Source organism: Cetorhinus maximus, chromosome 6 (assembly GCF_964194155.1).
Source record: "Cetorhinus maximus chromosome 6, sCetMax3.hap1.1, whole genome shotgun sequence".
NCBI classification, from domain to species: Eukaryota; Metazoa; Chordata; class Chondrichthyes; order Lamniformes; family Cetorhinidae; genus Cetorhinus; species Cetorhinus maximus.
Window position 1 is genome coordinate 152,980,936 of NC_135884.1, and position 23,160 is coordinate 153,004,095.

General features: G+C 44.0%; 1 protein-coding gene across 2 annotated transcripts in view; it reads left to right on the plus strand.

The window, feature by feature from the left end:
* The first annotated feature begins 1,793 nt into the window (after positions 1-1,793).
* bean1 (brain expressed, associated with NEDD4, 1) overlaps positions 1,794-23,160 on the plus strand; it is a 100,616-nt gene continuing 79,249 nt past the window's right edge. Inside the window, exons 1-3 of one of the 2 annotated variants that reach the window (XM_078542994.1) lie at positions 1,794-2,278; positions 4,573-4,647; positions 12,743-12,877. In XM_078542994.1, coding sequence (XP_078399120.1) covers positions 2,251-2,278; positions 4,573-4,647; positions 12,743-12,877 — 238 coding nt within the window. In that variant the 5' untranslated portion in view covers positions 1,794-2,250. The remainder of the gene's footprint in view (positions 2,279-4,572; positions 4,648-12,742; positions 12,878-23,160) is intronic. The other variant, XM_078542995.1, reaches the window with a different exon arrangement.

Below are 23,160 nucleotides of genomic sequence, written 5' to 3' on the forward strand. Positions count from 1 at the left end.
ACATATAAGATTCTTAGGGGGCTTGATAGGGTAGATGCTGAGAGGTTGTTTCCCCTTGTGGGAGAGTCTAGGACCAGAGGGCATAATCTCAGAGTAAAGGGTTGCCCATTTAAGACAGAGATGAGGAGGAGTTTCTTCTCTCAGAGGGTAGTGAATCTGTGGAATTCTTTACCACAGAGGGCTGTAGAGGCTGGGTCATTAAGTATATTCAAGGCTGAGATTGACTTTTAATCAGTAAGGGAATCAAGGGTTATGGGGAAAAGGCAGGAAAGTGGAGTTGAGGATTATCAGATCAGCCATGATCTCATTAAATGGCGGAGCAGACTCGATGGGCCGAATGGCCTACTTCTGCTCCTAAGTCTTATGATCTTATGGTCTTATCTGCTGCTGAAACCCTCCTTCATGCCTTTGTTAGCTCTTGGCTCAGCTATTAACGAACTCCTGGTCGGCCTCTCACTTTCTACCTTCCATAAACTTGAGGTCATCCAAAATTCTTGTCTTAACTCATTGCAAATCTCGCTTTTGAACACCATCCTCCGATTATCAATCCTTCAGCCATTGGAAACAGTTTCTCTTTATTTACTCCATCTGAACCTTTCATGATTTGAAAAACCTCCATCAATCTCCTCTCCACATATTGTAATCCCTCATCCTTGGAAACATCCTGGATCCCCTCAAAAGCCTTCATACCCCTCCCAAAGTGTGGTGCCCAGAACTGGACTCAATACTCCAGCTTGGGCTCAGCTTTTAGATTTTAGCATCACTTATTTTTATTCTTTCACGGGATGTGGGTACCAGCATTTGTCGGCCATCCCAAATTGCCCTTGAACTGGGCCATTTCAGTGGGCTCTTAAGAGTCAACCACGTTGATGTGGGTCTAAAGTCACATGTAGGGCAGACCAGGTAAGGATGGCAGATTTAGTGAAACAGGCAGGTTTTTACAACAATTGATAATAATTTCATGGTCACCATTACTGAGACTAGCTTTCAATTCCAGGTTTATTAATTGAATTTAAATTCCTAGCTACCATGGTGCGATTTGAACCCATGTCCCCAGATCATTAGCCCTAGCTCAGTGACATACCCACTACACCACCATTATTTACTTGCATTCACCCTCTACGCTCCTATTTATAAAACCCCAGATCCCGTATGCTTTATTAACCACTTTGTTAACCACCTGCACTAGGAGGGCGATTTAGAAGATCATGTGACACGAATTGAAAGAAGAGCAGGGGAGTTCTCCCTGGTTGTCCTGGCCAATACTTATCCCTCAATCAACATCATGAAGATAGAAAACAAAAACAGAATTACCTGGAAAAACTCAGCAGGTCTGGCAGCATCTATCATGAAGATAGGTTGCCTGGTCATTATCACATGGCAGTTTGTGGGAGCTTGCTGTGGGTAAATTGGCTGTCACTTCTCCTGCATCACACCAGTGACCACACTTCAAAAAGTACTTCAGTGGGAGTAAAGCACTTGGAGAAATACAAAGGCTTTCTTTTCAGAGGTCAAAGATGCATCTACATAATGTGGCATGTAGCAATTTCAAGCCTTAATTATATTGTAATCTGTAACAAAACTGGATCAGGAAGAAATCACACATGGCTTTTCAGGGAGCTCCTTAAATGTCTGGACAAGTTAATGTGCCCTTTTGAAACGTGGAAGTTGGAGAGTGGCTCAGAAATGTAGAGGTAAAAATGTGGCACATGGAGTTATTTGGAATGTTGACACATAAGCAAGTGTTTCACACCCAGTGTTGCTCCGTGCACACACCAGGGAGGAGCAGATACAGAGGGAAAGTGGCGCACATCTGCCTTCAGGGGGAATTACTGCTTGTGTTTGTACCACACGCATCTGATGTTGAGCGAGAGAGAGAGAGGGAGAGAGAGAGCTATGTAGATAGGGCGGATTCTTGACTGCGGGGAGGCAAAGATTATTGTTTGTTGCGTTTGCAGGGGACTGGGGTTATGAAGCCAAAGAATATCTGAGGGGAGAGGGGAGAGGATGGTGAATCTGATTCGGAAACTGAGAATTGCCACCGATGGCAGCCCGGCCGAACCAAGACTCGGAAAAGATGGTGTTTAAACGCCCTTTAGAAAAAATCCATCATCGTTTCCCCAGGTCGCAGCGGCACAGCTGAAGCTCCCAAACCCAGGATCGAAAAACAAAACAAGGGGCAGACAAAGAAAATACATTTAAACACACATTTCTCCAGCAAATGCAGTCTTATGGATTAAGACCTGGCGCATGGAGATAATCGTATACTTCTGCTCAGGTAAGGAGACGAATTGCAAAGACCTAATTCATGGATCAGAAACAAATTGTGTCTCTTGCACTTGCATTCAAACTTCACCCCCGTCATGAAACGGGAACCGATGTGCGATTATCTCGCTGCTGCTCATTTTCTAAAAAAGGGCTTTTATTATTTATTTATTTTTTACATATATATATAAAAAAAAAGGCAAACGAGTCTTTTATGTTCTGTTTTTTTTTTAAAAAAATGCCCAGAGAATTGTTGGTCACAGTTTTACAAAGAAATATTTCCTTTTATCTAAACCAAACTATATGTTTTAGCGAATGTGAAGGTGTTTCTCCCCGAAAAAGGCACTGAATTATTTCCCCCCACCCCCCCCCCGCCAAAGATTTAATGTCCAGTTGAATCCAATAATTTCATGAATGGAATCTCGGGCCAGACAGAGTGGGTGGTCCGGGTGTTTACGATCAGGGATTATCCTCCGGATTCCCGTTCTCCAAAGAGTTTGCGTGGATAATATGTCTTGGCCCCCTTTACCCCTCAATTATTTCCTTAGGGGGGTCAAAACTTGTTTTCTGGCTGTTTTGTTTTCCACCCCGCTCCTCTCGATGCAGCTGAGGGCGTTTAAAGGTCCATTCGCGGCCGAGCAGTGGGGAGTGGGAACGAATTGCTTTATTCCGGGGTCCCCAGAGCCGTGTGTCCGCTGTCCAGTGCACAGAGTGGCTCCCAGAACTGGAACCACTGATTTGACACTGTTTACATAATACTTCCAACAACACACTAAAAACAAGGGCTCTCTCTCTCTGAAACACAACCAAACTCAAGTGGTTAAGAATCAGGCACATTAAACTCTCAAAATGTTCCAAAACAATCTGGTTTCATATTTTTTTTTTGGGGGGGGTTGGGGCAAAGTAATGATATTTAGAAGGATGTGCAATGTTAATTCAGTGAGAAGCATTAGGCATCCCCAGGGGATTGAGGCAGACTGCTGAGTTCTCCACACTGCCACTTAGAATTTTATTCTAGATTTGTCGAGAGAGACTTGGTGTGGAGAGAAAAACTAAAATTGCACTGTCGGAGGGTCAGGACCGAGGGAGCGCTGCACTGTCGGAGGTCCTGCCTTTCAGGCCGGCTCACCCCTTCCCGATGCTTAAAGGACCCCCATGGCACTATTGGAATGAAGAGCAGCAGTGTTCTCCTCGGGGTTCTATCCAATATTCATCCCTCAGCCAGCACAACTAAAGATAGATTATTCTGGTTAATTTTAAGATTGCTGGTCGAGGGAGCTTACTGTGTGCAAACTGCCACATTTCCACCATTTATAGTAGTAATTGCATTATCAGAGTACTGGTGCTCTTGAAGACATCCTGCAGTTGTGAAAAGTGCTACATAAATGCAAGTCTCTCTTTCATCTTTTTACTACCATTATATCATACACAGGTCATATAACCTGTGCAATGTGTATCATTGTATATTGTGTTTAGCAGCTTTGGACATGATAGGTTCAAAGATCACTAGTTGAAGAGTGCTGTGCACTTCAATCTGTTCCTCTCGTGATTCTCTTTGAGAACGAACACGTTGAAATCTTGTATTGAAAAATGAGGCAATGATAAGAATATTTCTGCATCAGGGTTTTAACAAATAATAACATAACAGGTGAGCCATTGCCACAATGCTTGTGTTTATAAGGACAGGATGCATTAAACTGTCCAAAGTGCGATGCAATTTGTGTTGCTAAAGCGCAGCCATGTGTAGCTTAGTGTGTAATTGCTTTGGCTTTCTGAGGTCAGTTAGAGGCTAATTGCTTTATGCAATCCTGACATCAATCGCAGATCAGGCTGGCTTTGCCTCCCTTGCTTCACAGTACTGTTTGTTAAGCGTATCGAAGCCCTGTCTGCCCTTTCAAGTGGATATAAAAAATCCCATGGCACTATTTGGAAGAAGAGCTCTCCCCAGTTTCCTGGCCAAGAGCACTCACGATCGATACCACTTTTTTTAAAAAGAAAAACCTTATCTGGCCATTATCACATTGCTGTTTGTGGGAGCTTGCTGTGCACAAATTGACTGCTGTGTTTCTTACACTACAAACATGATTGCACTTCAAAAAAGGTCATTCATTGGCTGTCAAGTGCTTTGGAATGTCCTGATGATGCGACAGACACTATATAAATGCAAGTTGTTTCTCTTTTCTGCAAAATCTCAGAATTTCTATGCTGCTGTATTCCCTCAGTGTCTTTCTATTTCAGGATGCAATAAGACAGATCTCTTTCTCAAGAAAGCTGTGATTTTTTCCTGTGTTTTTTTTTGTTTTACAGTTAGTCTTTTCTATCTTCCTCTCATTCTCGGGAGCTCCATCCGGATTGGTCTAGGAGGGAACTACTCTAACCTCTGTGAGTGACACTGGTCATGTGACTAATTTCATTGCCGTCGTAAGGGGCAGTGTTTGTAGAAGGGGATTTCCCACTGCACGGAAGAGTGTTCATCAACGAGCAGGGACCTCTGCACTCAACCACCCTGTTCCTCTTGGCTGGAATGATTCAACACACTCCCCTCCCCTCCCCTCCCCCTCAACCTCTGACTTTCTCCACACAACCCCTACTTTCCTCTCTGCTTAACCCACTCAGTTCGTTCTTGAACCCACTTACAAACTGTGCTGCAAAGAACTTTTCCAGGACTTAATTCCCAAGTTCCGTGGGTGGAAAATTTCTCTCTGACTTCACTTCATACTGCTAAGCCAGTGTCGGGTGCGGCTCAGTGTGCAGCACCCTTGTCTCTAGTTTAGAAGATTGTGGGTTCAAACCCCACTCCAGAGACTTGAGCACCTAATCTGGGCTGATACTCCCAGCATGCCGCCCCCCCGTGACTGACCCTTCAACTAAGGGGAACAGCTGCTCCCTATCCACCCTGTCCATGCCCCTCATCATTTTGTACACCTCGATCAGGTCGCCCCTCAGTCTTCTCTGCTCCCAACGAAAACAACCCAAGTCTATCCAACCTCTCTTCATAACTTAAATGTTTCATCCCAGGCAACATCCTGGTGAATCTCCTCTGCACTGAGGGAGTGCTGCATTGTCAGAGGTGCTGTCTCTCACTAGAGATGTTGAACTGAGACCCTATCTATCTCAGATGTATGTAAAAGATGCCATAGCACTATTTCAAAGTAGAGCAGGTAGTTCCCATGTGGTGTCCTGACCAATACTTATCCCTCCACCAACATTTGGTCATTATCACAATACTTTCTGTAGCAACCTTTTGTGTGCATATTGGCTGTTATATGGGCTGCTATCTAATAACAGTGACTACACTTCAAAAAGTACTTCATCAGTTATAAAATACATTGGGATACCGTGAGGTTGCGAAAGCCACTATATAAGTCGAAGGCTGCCTTTCCCTTTCTAACACTCTCCTTTTTTAACTTGTGTCCCTTGGGCTTTGGGCTTTTCAACATGGCGGCTAACCTTCCTGGATCAAACTTTGCTGATTTCCTTCCTAATCTTTAATTTTTTTTTTATTTCGGATATAAAGTAGGCCCGACATCCTCAACCTTTCCAGGTAAATTTAAATCCCTTACGCCTGGAATTTCATTTGTTGCTTCCCCCTCTTTCCTGTAACTAGGTGACCAGAGTGCAGTCAAAGCAGAGTCTGCCCAGTCCCTTCAAGTATCAGCCGAGGCCCAGTGGCTGCATTTTCACCTCCGCGCCCACTGCAGTTGGCAGGCAGGGCTTTGGTTTCACAATTCAGACAAACGATCGGCACCTCCAACAGTGCAAAACTCTTTCATTACTGCCCCAGAGCCTGGGATTTGAGCTCAAGTCCTGGAATGGGATTTGAATCCAGATCCTATTTGTTCAGAGCGAGGCCAAGAACAACTATTCCTCCTCCTCCTGAGTACACGAGCTCTCCGTGTCTGCCCACGCCAAATAGCCGAGCAAGAAACCTGATTAGGATCTTTGATATCCGTTATCGTATTAAAATGATGTTGTCCCACACGTTACAAGTGTACTTTTTCCATGCTGAGAGATGACCGTGCCTCCTCAAGGCGCAGGGAATTCAACGGAAAAGATCCTCGCTTTTCTACCCCAGTGAGAACAAGTCTCCAAATGAAGTTGATCCCATCATAGCACTGAGTCACCAAGTCTCTCCACAGAGATTTCAAAGGGAAAATTTAAAACACCAAAGGAGACAAAATTAGGAGGGGTTGTAGAGAACCTTGGTGAGGGCACAGCTGGAGTACTGTGTGCAGTTCTGGTCGCCACACTATAGGAAGGATGTGATTGCACTGGAGGGGGCGCAGAGGAGATTCACCAGGGTGTTGCCTGGGATGAGACATTTAAGTTATGAAGAGAGGTTGGATAGACTTGGGTTGTTTTCGTTGGAGCAGAGAAGACTGAGGGGCGACCTGATCGAGGTGTACAAGATTATGAGGGGCATGGACAGGGTGGATAGGGAGCAGCTGTTCCCCTTAGTTGAAGGGTCAGTCATAAGGGGGCATAAGTTCAAGGTGAAGGGCAGGAGGTTTAGGGGGGATGTGAGGAAAAACCTTTTTACCCAGAGGGTAGTGACGGTCTGGAATGTGCTGCCTGGGAGGGTGGTGGAGGCAGGTTGCCTCACATACTTTAAAAAGTACCTGGATGAGCACTTGGCACGTCATAACATTCGAGGCTATGGGCCAAGTGCTGATAAATGGGATTAGGGTAGGTAGGTCAGGTGTTTTTCACATGTCGGTGCAGACTCGATGGGCCAAAGGGCCTCTTCTGCACTGTGTGATTCTGTGATTCTGGGTGATAATAAACTTGCTCAACAATTGGGCTTCGAGGTGTAGAGAGGAGGGCTGGAGGGACAAAGGGGCTCAGGGAGGGAACTCCAGAGCAGCAGGGGAGGGGTTCGACTGCCAATAAAAGGATAAAGAGAGGGAGGGTGCACAGAGGAACCAAGAATTCTGGGAGGGTTGTAGGACTGGACAAGGATATAGGGATCAGGAGACAAGAGACTGGAGGATTTAAACATAAACACTAGTATTTTAAATTTGAGGTGCTGGTAGACTGGGAGCCATTGTAGGTCCATGACCACAGGAGCGATGGGTGTGCAGGATTTGGTGCAAGTTAGAACACAGGAAGCAGAGTTTTGGATGAGTTCAGGTTTACAAAGGATGATGGATGGAAATTTGGCCAGGAGAGCACCAGAGCAGTCAAGGATGAAAGCAACAAAGGCATGGATGAGGGTTTCAGCAGCGGAAGAGCTGAGGTAGGAGAGGAGACAAGCAATGTTGCTGAGGTGGATATAACCATTCTGGGTAATGGAAAGAATGTCACCCTTTATCCCTGGTACTGTTAAGCTCCATAGAGATGCTGTTCGAGTTGTATTTGACACCTGTGATAAGTCATCCAGTTCCAATACCGTGAAGCTATACAGACCTCCCATCATTAGCTCCTCAGCACAGGGTATCCATGAGTCAGGAAGGTCAGTGTAATAAGAAGAAAGGATTTCGGGGCCACTGGCTTACTCAGCTCTGAGTCAAAAGGACACAGGTTTGAGTCCTTACCAGAGACTTGAGCGCAAAATACAGGTTTGCACTTGTGCTGCACTGTCAGAGGTGCTGTCCTTTCGGTGAGACGTTAAGCTGAGGCACTGTCTGCCCCCTCAGATGGATGTGAAAGATCCCATGACCCCTACTTTGACGAAGAGCAGGGTGGTTATCCTAGTATCCTGGGCTTATATCTGTCCCTAAACCAACATTACTGAAAAGAGATGATTACCACATTGTCATTGTCACATTGATGTTTGTAGGTGCTTGCTGTGTGCACACTACAACAGTGACTCGAATTAAAAATGTACATCATTGGCTATAAAAGTGCTTTAAGTCATCCTAAGGTCATGAAAGACTTTATGTAAATGCATGTTCTTTCTTTAAGTCAATAAGCCTAGGACTAATATTCACACCCCCTGAAACAGAATTGTCAAAGCTACACCACGTGGGTCCAGAAAAACAGCCGATTGATTTTCCAATTGATTTTTGATTTTGCGTTACTGCCGAGCAATTCCATTTCCAGATTGCAGCAAGTGATTGTTCAACAACTGGCCTTAGACCAGTGAGGGGAGAATAGTTAGCTAGCTGTTCCCAGTCCTGATCACAGTCTCATCATAACTTCAGGACAGAAAATATGTGTATTCATCAGGAGCAGACCAAGCCTAGCGGTGAGGCATTCCACAGTCAAATTGCCTGCCAACGCTCAGTTTCTTGGTTTGTACTTAATAAAATGCAGCTATTGAGTGAGTTAAGTGTAGGGCAGAATGATCCATGCCTTAGAAGTCACTAATTTCAGGAGCTATAGAAATTGGGAACGAAAAGAGACAGGAACAGAAGGAGGCCATTCAGCCCTTCGAGCCCATTCTGCCATTCCATTAGATCTTGGCTGATTTCTATATCCATTTACCCGCCTTTCTTCCATATTCATTAACCTTGTCTAACATTCTCCCAATCTCAGTTTTGAAGTTTTCAATTGACCTCCCGCCTCAACACCTTTCTGGGAAAGAGAATTCCAGATTTCCACTATCTTTTGTGTGAAATGCTTGCTGACATCAGCCCTGATTTTAGTTCTAATTTTAAGATAATGCCCCCATGTCCTGGACTCGCCCCCACCAGTGAAAATAGTTTCCCTCTATTTACCCAAACAAATCCTTTAATCGTCAAATGGATAGATCATAGAGAGCTAGAATAGTTGCAATGGGTCAAATGGCCTCCTGCCCGATTTTAAATGGTATGACTCTAGCACAGCACAGGTCAGGCATTTAAACGGGGACCTTCCTGAAGGTGTGTGCTTCAGAGACACCCTGGACAAACTAGTTCAGTTCCTCAGATGGAAATTGCCTCAGACCATTCGTCAATTCATATATATATATATATATATATATATATATATGTCTGAGCAAAAGACATTATGTTAAGGCAGGAAATCGGGCGCTACTTTTAAGTTGTTGTTCCTAACATTGCTCACAAACAACTCTTGTGCATTGTTTGTCATTTGGTTATCCTCTAACATCAATTAATTCTCCATGGAAGCCCTTAATTAATTACTGGGACGAATTAGAAATTTATAGGAAGCCCTTCACGACCTCAGGGGTTTTTTTTAAGTGTAGTCACTGTTGTGATGTAGGAAATGCAGCAACCAATTTGCACACAGCAAGCTCCCACAAACAGCAATGTGATCATGACCAGGTAATTTGTTTCCTTTAGACTGTTGGCTGTATTGGGATTGTAAATTAACAGAAGGAAGAAGCTCACCAAATGTTACCACAACAATCATCCATAGTGTCATCAGGCAAAAACAAACCTAACTGTTCATAATTTCTAACTATGTATGAACACATATGCCTCTGTGTCTTATTTAACTGAAGTACATTCATTCCCACATGGTGAGACCAGTTTCACATGGTGAAATTGGAATTAAAATGGTGGTAACAACCTGATAACAGGGTAAATAGCCCTAACTACCCCATCGAAACCAACTCTGCAGCTGCTGCCATTTTGAGCAGTGTCTACCATTAACCATCTGAAGACTCTGCCTGTTTCAGGTGGTAGGCCCATTTTAAGACATATATCAGGATCCCGTGACATACATAGAACCCCAATTTTAGAAGGAAGCTTTTGCATGTTTTATATCTCAGGTCAATGCAGAGATGACACTAGTTTCTATGTATGCTTTAAAATGTCTACTCCATGCTTCAGCTCTGACTTCCAGCTCTTTCCACAGCTTGTTTACTTTTCCCTGAGTTCACATCCAGGCTTAACAAATACAGTGCAGTGAGCATCAATAGGAAGCAGACTCACATAATCATTCACCAAACGACTGAACACTACAGGAACAAAGAAAGAACTTACAAAGTATTACAAAGTACTTACAGCACAGAAACAAGCTATTTGGCCCAATTAGTCTGTGCTTGTGTTTATGTTCCACTCGAGCTTATCCCACCCCTCTTCTCTAACCCCTTCAAGCTATCCTTCCGTTCCTTTCTCCTTCATGTGTTTATCTAACTTCCCATTGATTGCATCTATACAACCCCACCATGCTCAGGAGGCTGCTCGGTAGGGGAAGAGCAGTAGTAATGGAGACTCCACAGGAGGAATAGATGGCATTCCCTGCAGCTGAAAACAAGCATCCTGAAGGTGATGTTGCCTACCCAGTGCCAGGGCAAGGGGTATCTCATGGTGGCTGGAGAGGCACTTGGAAAGGGAGGGGGCAAATCTAGTTGTCGTGGTCCATGTTGGAACAAATGCCACATGCGGGAACAGGGAGGAGATCCTCCTGAAAGAGTATCGGGATAATCTGAATTAAAAAAGTAGGAATTTGAGTGTAATAATCTCTGAATTGTTGCCCGAGCCACCTGCAAACTTCTTTTTTCTTCTTTCTTTCCATGGGATGTGGGGCCACTGGCAAGGCCAGCATTTATTGCCCATCCCTAATTGCCCTTGAACTGAGTGGCTTACTGGGCCATTTCAGAGGGCAGTTAAGAGTCAACCACATTGCTGTGAGTCTGGAGTCACATGTAGGCCAGACCAGGATGGCAGATCCCCTTCCCCTAATGAACCAGATGGGTTTTTATAAAACAAAGAAATTATATTTGTCACAGTCACTATCACTGAGACTATCTTCCAATTCCACATTTATTGATTGAATTTAAACTCCACCGGCTGCCATGGTGGGATTTGAACCCATGTCCCCAGAACATGAGCCTCTGGATTACTAGTCAAGTGACATTATCACTATACCACCATCTCCCCTGCCATAGCAGCAGCCAGATCAGGAAAATTAGCAAGTAGGGCTGGTGTGGGACAGAGGGGCTCCTTTCTATGGGACACTGGCACCAGTTCTGGGGCAGGGTTGGGTTCCACCTGAGCCAGGATGGGGCCTGTGTCCTAATGGAATGGTCATATAGAGAGATGGCAAAGGCTTTAAACCCGGAAGGTAGGGGGAGAGGGATCTACAAGAAACAGGAGCAGCCGAAATGTAAACAAAACAGGTCAGGAAAGACTAAAGGAAGGGAGGACATTGTTGACACAGGAATAAATAGAGTTATAGAACAGGAATCCAAATAGAAGGTTAAACATAAAGTGAGAGGAAATGCTGTTTAAAAATGAGTTAAAATGTCCATAATCAAACAGGAGATCTGAAGGCAATCGTTTGTTGAGTGGAACCAGACACAGTAGGGATTACTAAGACATAGCAACAGAAAAATCAGGACTGGCAATTAAACTGCAGGATATAACATGTTTATAAAAGATAGTTTCCCTTTCTCCCTCTATCAGCAAAACCAAAATAGAATCTACATTGAAAGAGATAAAAGATAATAAAGGATCGATCACACTGGTGTCATCGACAGACAATCTCCTAGTGGAAGGGAAGGGGGAAGAAAGCCATTGGGCTTTTACCTGCAGAAGCATAGGTATGTGGTATCCCATCTGCCCTTGGACCAATTGAGATCCTTAAATGCCCAATAAGTGGGCACTTCAGGGGCTGCTTCTGCTGCCGACGGTGTTTTACCAGCAGTGGGGAGTGCCCATACCACATGGCAAGACTCTGAGGTGAACCCTGGCTGAGAGCTCCGGGGGCGGGGGGCCCCTCCTGTTCAAACAACCTGTGCCGAATGGAGGGCCTCCCCTCAGCAGCAAGGTCCAGCTCCAAATGCCCCTCCCCTTTAGCCTCCCGATCTGCACCCCCCAACCCCCACCCTTGCCCGGGCCTGCCTAACTGGCCACAACGAAGCTAATCCATTTGCTTTCCCGACTGCCAAACACGCGACTCGTACTCTGAGCTTCACTCTCCTGTACATTTTTGCTCCCCAGTTCTGTCTCCTTCCCCCAAATTAAATCTCCTGCTCCAGATCAGTCGTGATTTCATTGAATATGGAACAGACTCCAGGGACTGACTGTTCGATTCCTGTTCCTCTTGCCCCTCCTGTTTGCTTTGAGCTGTCTCCTGCACTCCAAAACCTTTCCTCACTTCACTCTTGGCTCCGTGGAAGCCGAGCGGAATCCAGCACATTTCAGCACACCAGCAGGATCGGGCACTGTGGCGTTTTTCAGCTAAACAGCTGAGCTCACGCATGTCCTGGCTGATCCATCAAAATAAATCAGGCCAAGTTTTAGAATTCCCAGACAAAAGTGCAATTCTTTTCTCCCTCTGTCCAGCAGTTCAACCTAAATGAAAGACATTTTAGACAGCGGTGAAAAGGGGTTTTGGAATTCTTTGCGATGGAAATGAATGGGAAGGTGTTTGCACCGTTGGGGTTGATGTAAGGGGAGTGAATGAACGTGTTTTTGCTCCTGCGGGATTCTGTACAGGAATGGATGAGGAGGTCCATCGGAAATCTGTACACTGAGAATGAACGGGAATGTGCTGTCACACTTGCGTTATGATGTATTGATAAGGAGATGGCTTTGACTTGTCTTGCAGTGCAACTAAAGTCCATTTCCTTTCATTTAATCAGCTGAACAAAACATACTGCCATGTAAGAAGGAAGAGCTACAATGTGGGAATGGCTTGTGTCTCCTCAACTGGCTGCGTTGTCACTACAGGAAGGACTGTGGCCGAGAGTACACCTCCATCAAGTTAATATGTTCAAGTAAGTCATGCCTTTGAAACTACATCACGCAGTGTGCACCAGAAATCACCCACGGCAAAATAAACATTGAATCCAGTCAATTCTTTCCACCCTACTCATCGTAAAACTCTTTTGTCTTGTCTTTTCGAGTATTTCCCCTCCCAAATAATCCTCCCCCAAAGGTGCTGAGGTTTGCTGGGATAGGGATTCCATGGGTACCCCTTACAATCAGTACCTTGGGCAAGTGGCCATTTACCATTCATGAGTCTCGCATTGTCCTGAAGATACTTTGGGAGAGGTGAAGGCTAAGGGAGTAAACCCTGTGTTACAGCCGGGATGGGAGGAGTGTGTGAATTATCAAGCCCCACTGCTCCGCAGGCTGTACCATTGATTTAAATATTTAATTTTCTCACCAAATGTCCAATTGCGTACCTGTACCTCTAGCACCCAGAAGAAAAAATACTCTGACCAGGCTTCTTTCAAAAACTCCGAATGATTAATTTATTTTAAATAAAACTTCTTTTAACAAGTTGCAAGTACTGGTTAACACACAGTTGTAATCGGGAAGTATAACTATCTCTTCCTAAAGAATTCCCCAGCGCACACACATAGAGACACATGGACACATGCACACAGAGACACTCAAAGGACGAACAGATAGAGTCTCTCTGCTCTGCTAGATGGGTTTTGGAGGAGGGGCATTATAAAATAAAGGATAAAGTCCGCAGGGTCTCGAAGCTGTTGACCTGGAGGTCCCTTGTGTAAAGCCAGGCCACTGGTCCCCAGGGGATGCCTGGAAGTTCTCACCAACTGATCTCAGCTTTGCAGCTCCAAATGCAGACTGGTTACGCTCAGTTGAGGGTTCTCTGGTTACAGGTCGATAGCCACACACAATCACAGGCAAGATAGAGTGAGGGAGCTGCCTTTTCTCAGCTTGTTCTCCAACAAGACTGCCTTCAAAACAAGCAGGTTCACAAAAGATTTTTCCGTCTCTCCCGTATGATTTCCAGCACGTTATCAACCTTCCTTTTCAGGTTTTTTTTTTTCTCCAGCAATTAAAGTGATAACTATTCAAAACAAACAAACATATCTTCCTCAAGTACCATAAAGGGCAGGTGATTTATTGGAAGAGGCCTGCTTGCTGACAATTCCAAGGTAAACTTACAACTGTCTCTTTAAGAAAAATCCCAGGTTAACATCCAAATGTCCAGATCATGCCATGTCGTTCCATTTTCTAAAAGAAAAATTCAACCTTGAGAGATATGATTCGAACATGCCTCCACCCTTAGGAGATGAAAACACCATTTCCAACTGTGTTTCATCGCAAGGTATACAGAGATGTATAACATATAAACAGAATTCGAGCATGCACTCAATCAGCCATTTGCTCCTTATTCAGAATCTGTTCAGTTTTCTGACTTTCTTGCTTTCCAGACAATTATAAACAATTTATATTCTTGATAATGCATCAGCAATTATATTATCTTTTCCTGCAACATGAACAATCTTCAAGTGATAAGGCTGTATTAGCAAGCTCCATCGGAACAGTCTGTCATTCCGAATCTTAAATTTTTCCACAAAGGCCAAAGGGTTATGGTCAGAACATAGTAATGTTCCTTTACAGCCTTAATGGATATATACCTCAAAATGCTTAAGAGCCATTAACAATCCCAGGGTTTCCTTTTCTACCGTAGAGTATCTCTTGACTCCGATTTTAATTTTTTTTTAGAAAAATATTCCCACTGGCTTCTCTATGCCCAAGTCAACTTCTTGCAATAAGACCGCAACCACCCCCAAGTCACGGGTATCGATTGTCAGCTTGAAGGGTTTAGTGAAATTAGGGGCGGCTAATACTGGTTCATTAGTTAGAATCACCTTCCGCTTCTCAAAAGCTGCCTGGAACTCTCTTGACCGTACCACCTTTGCTTTCTTTTGCAATAAGTCTGTTAGTGGAGCTGCTATTGTGCTGAAGTTTGGCACAAATTTACAATAGAAACTGCACATCCCCAAAAATCTCATGATGTCCCATTTAGTTTTAGGGACAGGGAATTCCATCAAAGTCTGGTACCTTTGCTGTCCTTGGCAAGACTTGTCCCTGCCCTATGATATGCCCTAAGTAAGCTACTCGAACTTACACAAACTCACTTTCTGCAAGGTTGATTATTAGATCAGGCTTCCAGTTGTTTTAAATTGTCCTTCTATGTGTTACTATAAACCAATGCATCATCCAAGTAAACCACACAGTTAGGAACATCAGTGATCACCTGATTCATTAGTCTTTGGAAAGTGGCTGGAGCATTTTTTTAGCCCAAATGGCATCACTCAGCATTGGTATAACCCACTTGGCATGAGAAAAGCCAATATCTCCTTAGCTCGCGATGTTAAAGGCACTTGCCAGTATCCTTTCAACAAATCTATCTTAGTAAGGAATGTGGCACTGCCAACCCTGTCAATACAATGTTCTAGATGGGGGATTGGGTAGGAATCCATTTTTGTTACCACATTAACCTTTCTATAGTCTATGCAGAATCTGGTTGACCCATCAGTTTTAGGCACTAATGCTACTGGAGGACACCAACTGCTTTGACTAGGCTCAATTAGGTGATTTTCTAACATATACTGACTTTCTGCTGTCACATCCGCTTGTTTCTCCGGACTTAACCAATAAGGATGTTGCTTTTATAGGAAAAGATTCCCCTACATCCACATCATGTGTGGCTAAAGTTGTAGACCCTGGTTTGTCCCTACAGATTCCTTTAAATTCTGTAAGTAACCTCACTAGAACCTCTCATTGTCCTGCCTCCAAATATGAAAATATGGTATCTAACTGCCCTAATATTTCGGCATTAACTAACCGGATAGCAGGAGGTTCAATTTGTGAGCTGTCTGAGCCTCCTCCTACCTCATTCTCGCTGTCTCTTTCATTCCCCTCTATGCTTACAACCTGACATACCTGCTCTTTCCTACCTTCCTCCCTATGATGGTACCGTTTTAACATGTTGACATGACACAGCTGATTCTTTTTCCTATGATCTGGTGTATTTATCAAATAATTTACTTTACTAACCCTCTTAATTACCTTGTATGGACCACTGAACCACGCTTTCAGAGGTTTTCCCCCTGTAGTGACAATAATATTAACACTTCATCCCCTGATTGTAATGTTTGGGTCACAGCTTGCTTATCTGCCCATTCTTTCAACTTTGTTTGAAGTACTTTAAGATGTTCTTGGGCCACTTTGCAGGCTCCAGTGAGCCGTTCTGGAACACAGACACATAATCTAACATAGAGGATTCCTCCTTCTCTCCTAAAGTTTATTTGATTAATTTCAGAGGGCCTCTTATCTCATGTCCATAAATGAATTCAAAAGGGGCTAAAACCAGTCGATTCATTTGGTGAATCTCAGGTGGCCAAATAACAGAAAATCCAGTCCTTTGTCCCAGTCATGGGGATATTCATGACAATATGCTTTAATCATTGTTTTGAGAGTTTGATGGTACCTCTCTGTGTTTGTAGATAATATGTTGTGGACTTTAGCTATTTTATACCAGAACCACTCATTATGTTCTGAAAAATTTTAGACATAAAACTGGAACCTTGATCTGACTGAATCCCTACCGGCAATCCATATAGAGTAAAAAATTGGATTAACTTCTCTACCACTACTTTAGCCGTAATGGTCCTTAAAGGGATGGCCTCTGGAAATCAAGTTGTCATATCCATAATAGTAAGGATATACTGGGTGTCCTGCTTTCGTTTTTAGTAATGCTCCCACACAATCCACTAACACCCTACTGAATGGTTCCTCAAAAACTGGGATAGGGATTAAGGGTGTCGGTTTGATTGTATGTTGTGGTTTTCTGGCATGTAATATCAGAGATATTATGGATAGCACATGAAATTCCTATGACAGGACATGTAGGGATACGGAAAATTCAAGCACAGATAAACCGGTAGTTTTACTGGCTGGGTCTTCATAAGGACGTGGTGCAGTTTTATAAAACGTGCCAGAAAACCACAACATGCAGTCAAACCGGCACCCTTAATCCCTATACCAGTTTTCGAGGAGCCATTCAGTAGAATGTTAGTGGATTGTGTGGGATTGTTACCAGAAACCAAAGCAGGACACCAGTATATCCTTACTATTATGGATATGACGACTTGATTTCCAGAGGCCATCCCTTTAAGGACCATTACGGCTAAAGTAGTAGTTTACGATATTTGGCCGGTACCTCTACCTGAACGAGTGTCCGTTCCTCATCTGCAGGTCTGTGAGGAGGTCTCCAGTTCCTCATTAGAATTCCATTTCTAATATAGTAACATTCTGGAACTGCAATAGCCTCAGCTTCAGTTTGGGCTGATTGTGCTATCTTACATTACTCTATCAGCTTGTTGAGCCTCAACTAGAGAAGATTTGTTGAGCATCTCTTTCCGATTATCTAAGTCTGTAAAGAAGGTTCCAGCCAGCCGTATATCTGTCTGTGGTATCACTGTGACCTTTGATAATGGACTTTGCTTAGCCATTGCTCGGGCCATTACGCATGAAGGGAAAGTTCCTGGAATTGCTCCGTCTCTTTAACCTCACTTGGGCTTTCTGTAATTATGGGAGAAGTTACTATCTTCACTCCGGCTAAATCATTTCCCAGGAGTAACTCAGCTCCATCTACAGGTAACTGCTGAACAACCCCTACCGTCACTGTCCCAGACAATAGGTCGCACTCCAAGTGCACCCAGTACAAAGGTATATATACTCCCCACCAATACCATTGGCTTTCAATGCGCTCTCTGTGGAAAAGTTATGCCTTTCGCCAGGAAAAGTGAGTGGCTCCTGTATCTCTAAGTATGATTATATGTTTAGCTATCTCATTTGAGGGATAAGGGGTTATTTTTCACCTTGACAAAATCTCTTTATAACTCTTATGTATCTCATTCACCTCTCCTGACTCTCAGCAGTGCTAACACTCGGTTTCACAGCTGCAGTTCACGCTACAACGTGACCTGTTGTACTTTCAGTCAGGGCTCCTTTTCCTGAATCACCCTTACATATCCCAATAGGTCCCATGGTTTTCCTGCGCAACTCCCAGCACTCTGCACGAACATGTCTATCACTTCCACCCTCAGCACCTTCCTTTCTGGCCCAAAGAGGAGTTTCCGGGGAATTCCCAGCTGTCCCTTCTCTTCCCTGGCTACTTGTCTTCCTTTCACCTTCCCATCTTCTATCCTTCTCGGGTTTGTGAGGACGACAGAAAAAGGGTTTTGATTTATGGACCAGCTCATACTTGTCAGCCATTTCCGCCATCTGTCTAGCTGTTTTAACCCTCTGGTCTTAAACTACTGGAGGAAGTGAATCTTTAAATTACTCCAAGAGAATTATTTCTCTAAGAGCTTCATACGTTGTCCCTATCTTTAATGCCTGTATCCAATGGTCAAAATTACTTTGCTTTTCCCTCTCAAATTCAATATAGGTCTACCCAGTCTGTTTCCTTATATTCTGAAATTTCTGCCTGTATGTCTCAGGGACTAACTCATACACACTAAGAATAGCCTTTTTTCCTGCATCGTAATCCTCAGAAACCTCTTCAGAAAGTGAAGCATAAACCTCATGAGCTCAACCCACTAACCTACTCTGTAAGAGTAATGTCCGCATGTCATTTGGCCACTTCATTTGCTTAGCCGCCTTCTCAAATGATATAAAGAATTGCCTCTGCATCCCCTTCCTCAAACTTTGGGTCAGCTTGCACAAGCTTAAATATCTCCCCACTGGGCTTTGGGTTGAAGGTTTTTTTCCTCCATCAGAACCTTCCTCAGCATCTGGGGCCTCTTTTTTTTTTAAGGTCCAGCCTTTTAAGCTGGGATTCCCTTTCTTGGTCCTTCTCTCTTTCTTTATTCCTCTCCCCTGCCTGAAATTCCAGTTCCAGCTTCCTAAATGCTCTTTCTCTTTCCTTCTCTGTTTCTTTTGTCTCTAGCCTTTTCAGTTCAAATTCTTTGGTTTTCTTTTTCTGCCCTTTCTCTTTCCTTTACTTTCACCTCTAAATCAAGCCTTTTCAGTTCCTTTTCATGTTCAAGTTACTTTATTCACAACTGGATCTTGGCTAACTCAATGGACTCACCCCTGGAGAACGTGGTCTCTCTGTTATCCCTTCCAGTTTCAAGTGCTGCACTATTATCTCAACTATGTCCAGTTACCTCACCCCTTCGGTTAATTCTAACTCCAGCTTATAGCCCAATTCCATTAGTTTACTCTTGGTTAATTTCTGTAAACCAGTCAGGTTTACATCTTCTATCTGTAAAAAAATATAAGCAAGAGCAAATTCCAACGCCATTTTAGTTTAAGAATAATAGTTTCAGTATAAGAAACATGGTCTCCGTCCTTTTATCCCTTACCAATTATTATTCCGTGTCCAATCACCCGCTGTCCGAGAGGTCCCGGGTTCAAATCCCTCAAAAGCCTCTAATTTATGTTACAACTGGGATGGGAGGAGAGCGCGAATTATCAAGCTCCATAGGCCATGCCATTAATTTAGATGCTTAATTTTCTCACCAAAATGGCCAATTGTGTACCAGAAGAAAGGAAAAGAGGCTCTGACCAGGCTTCTTTCAAAAACTCCAATGATTAATTTATTTTAAACAAATCTCCTTTGAACCAGTTGCAAGTGTTGGTTAACACACAATTGTAATCGGGATAACCATCCATCTCTTCCTAAAGAATTCCCCCAGCATACACACAGACAAAGAAAAGGACAAACCAATAAAGTCTCTCTGCAGAGATGGGCTTTAGAGGATGGGTGTTATAAAATAAAGGATAAAGTCCGCAGGGTCTTGACTCTGGCCACCTGGAGTTCCCTCGTGTGAAGACGGGCCACTGGACCCAGTGGATGTCTGGAAGCTCTCACCAACTGGTCTCAGCTTTGCAGGTCCTAATGCAGACTGGTTACGGTCAGATGAGGGTTCTCTGGCTACAGGTTGATAGCCACACACTATCACAGGCATGGTAGAGAGAGAGAGAGCCTTCTTTCCTCATCCTGTTCTCCAACAAGACTACCTTCAAAACAAGCAGGTTCACAACTTTTTTTTTCCATCTCTCCCATGTGATTTCCAGCAAGTTATCAACATTCCTTTTAATCCCTATCAATTAAAGTGATTGCAGTTCAAAACAAACAACCAGATCTTGCTCAAGTACCATAAGGTCAGGTGATTTCTTGGAAGAGGCCTGCTTGCTGACAGTTCTAAGGGGAACTTAAAATCTTTTTAAGAAAAATCCCAGTTTCACGTCCAAATGTCCAGATCGTGCCAAATCCTTCTACTTTGTAAAAGAAAAATTCAGCCTTGAGAGCCACGATTCCAACACCTGACAGAAAATGGAGAGTGGAGCCCAAAAGCAGACTTTTACCTAACTGTCATCTTTCCAGCAACTCTTGCAGCCAAGCTGGTGCCAAAAGTAGTGCTCTGCATTCCTTTGGCTCAACAAGGGCGATTGAGAGGGGGGCCCCGATACTTGGGCAGCCCAGTCTCCATACATTTGTGTCCTGGAGAGGAACCTCCAGTTTTGCTGAACAGAGTTGACCACCAAGGTGCAAACCATCATCTCATGAGATTGATGGCTACCAGGGAAAGTGTGTGAGAGATGACAATTTAACCAGGCAGCCAGGATTTTACAACCAAGCCCCACCCTGTGCTCAGAAAGAGACCATTCGGCCCAACTGATCCATGTTGGCATTCATGCTTCACATGAGCCTCCCCTCCCACTCTGCTTCATCTCAGCCCTATCAACATATCCTTGTATTTCATTCTCCCTCATGTACTTATCTAATTCCCCTTAAATGTATCTATGCCATTCACTCAGCTATTCCATGTGGTAGCAAATTCCAGATTCTCACCCCTCAACTGGTACGTAGATTTTACCTGTATTCCTTATTGGGTTTATCGGGGAATATCTTATCTTTACAATCCCAAGGTTTGGACTCCCGCAAATGCGGAAAAATCTTCTCTGTGTTTACCCTATCAAACTCCTTCATAATTAAAAAAAAACTCTATTATGTCAACCTTCAGCCTTCTCCTTTCTAGGGAAAAGAGCCATAGCTTGTTTGGTTTTTCCTGATAGTTCTAAGCTCTCAGTTCTGGTATCATTCTTATAAATCTTTTGTGCACCTTCTCCAGTGCCTCTGCCTGTGTAACGTTTTGTAATATGGAGACCAAAACTGTTCATAGTGCTCGTAAGTGTGATCTAACCAAAGCTCTGTACCAGTTTGCATAATGGCTCAGCATTTCAATTCTGTACCTCTAGAAATGAGCCTCGGTACTTTGTTTGCGTTTTTCTACACCTTTACTAACCTAGTTTGTGTTTGTTGCTGTTGTGGTTGGAACTTTAAAGTGCTTTCTAGTCAAGGATTGGTGTTTATGTCATGAAATAATTTCCAGTGGTCACTTGTGGGATGTGTAAATCTACACCCTCGGGCAACACGGATCCTCCAATATACAGTGATTAAAATAAAAACACAGTGTGGTGGAAACACTCCAAAAGGTCTGGAAGCATCTGCTGGAAGAGAAACAGAGTTAACATTTCACGTCAATGGCCTTTGATCTGATGGCCTTTACCTCCACGCCCAATTCATTGGCCAGGATTCCTCTTCCCGCACACAGACTCTTTCTACTGTCTTCCCATCTGGACCCCCCTCGCTGACCACCTACCCTCTCTAGGTCTTTTTAGTGGGAGCTGCCAGCATAGCATCAGCCATCACAATTTCTCTACCATTCTCACAAACTCTCACCTACTGCCACCTGAATTTATGGCACTCTGTTCTCTCAGGTCTAAACGTGAGATTGTTATTAAACCAGCTGACAAGGAAAGCACTGTTGTTGTTTGTGGAGGCGTAAAGTCATCTCTTCAGCACCTCTTCCAACCTTCACGGTGACCCCACCACCAAACATCAAGTTATCATTTTCCAGACTGTCACTGACCTCATCGCCACTCGAGATCTTCCCTCCATGGCCTCTAACCTCATAGTCCCCAAATCTCCGCATAGCCCACTTTTACCTCCTTCCGCAGATCCACAAACCTGGAAGACCCATCATTTCAGCCTGTTCCTGCCAGATCAGATCTTCCTATCCTGACTATTTTTTCTCCCCTCATCCAGTCTCTGCCCACCTCCATGTGCAACTCCTCCGACACACTCTGCCACTTTAATCTTTCCAGTTTGCTGGCTTCTTTTCATCATGAATGTCCAATCTTGTATACCTGCGTCCGCCATCAGGATGGTCTGAGGCATCTCCACGTCTTTCTTGAAATGAGGTCCAACCAGTCTTCATCCACTCCTCCACATGGCTGAACTTGTTCTCACTTTGAACGACTGTACCCTTAATTCTACTCATTTCCTCCAAATACAATGTGTTGCTATGGATACCCACAGTGGTCCAGCTATTCCTGCCTTTTTCTGGAATATGTTTTGCATTCTTTGCTCCAGTCCTGCTCAGGCCTCCCTCTCACATCTTTTTCCAGTACATTGATGATTGTATCGATTGGGGTTTCCTGCTCTCACCCCCTGAACTTGGCTTCCAATTTCCATCCTTCTCTCAGTTTCACCTGGTCCATCACTGACATTTCCCTTGACTTCTCTATCTCCATTTCTGATAGGCTTTGAACAAATATCTGCATTTAGCCCACTGACTCTCAACAGTTACCTTGATTACACTTTCTCACACTCTGCTTCCTATAAGAACTCTATTCTGTTCTCCCAGCTTCTTCAGCTCCATGACATCGTTCTGACGATGCCAACTTCCATACTATCACTTCTGATATATATTTTTTCCTCAACCAAGGAGTTCCTACCTATGTGGTTGGCAGGGTCTTCACACCTTCCGCTCCCTCCCAAAACCACAATAGGGTTCCCTTGTCCCCACCTTCCAACTTACCTGCCCCCATGTTCAACGCATCATTCTCCATCTCCAGCATGACACCCCCATGAAATTTATCTTCCCCTCCCCTCTGGCTGGGAGGGTCTGGAACAAGGCGTCACAGTCTCAGGATATGGGGTAGACTATTTAAGACTGAGAAGAAGAGAAGGTCCTTCACACAGAGGGTGGTGAACCTGTGGAATTCTCTACCACAGAGGGCTGTGGAGGCCAAGTCACTGAATATATTCAAGGAGGGAAATAGATAGATTTCTAGACTCTAAAGGTGTCAAGGGATATGGGGAGAGTGCAGGAATACAGCGTTGAGATAGAGGATCAGCCATGATCATATTGAATGGTGGAGCAGGCTCGAAGGGCCGAATGACCTACACCTGCTTCTATTTTTCTAAGTTTCT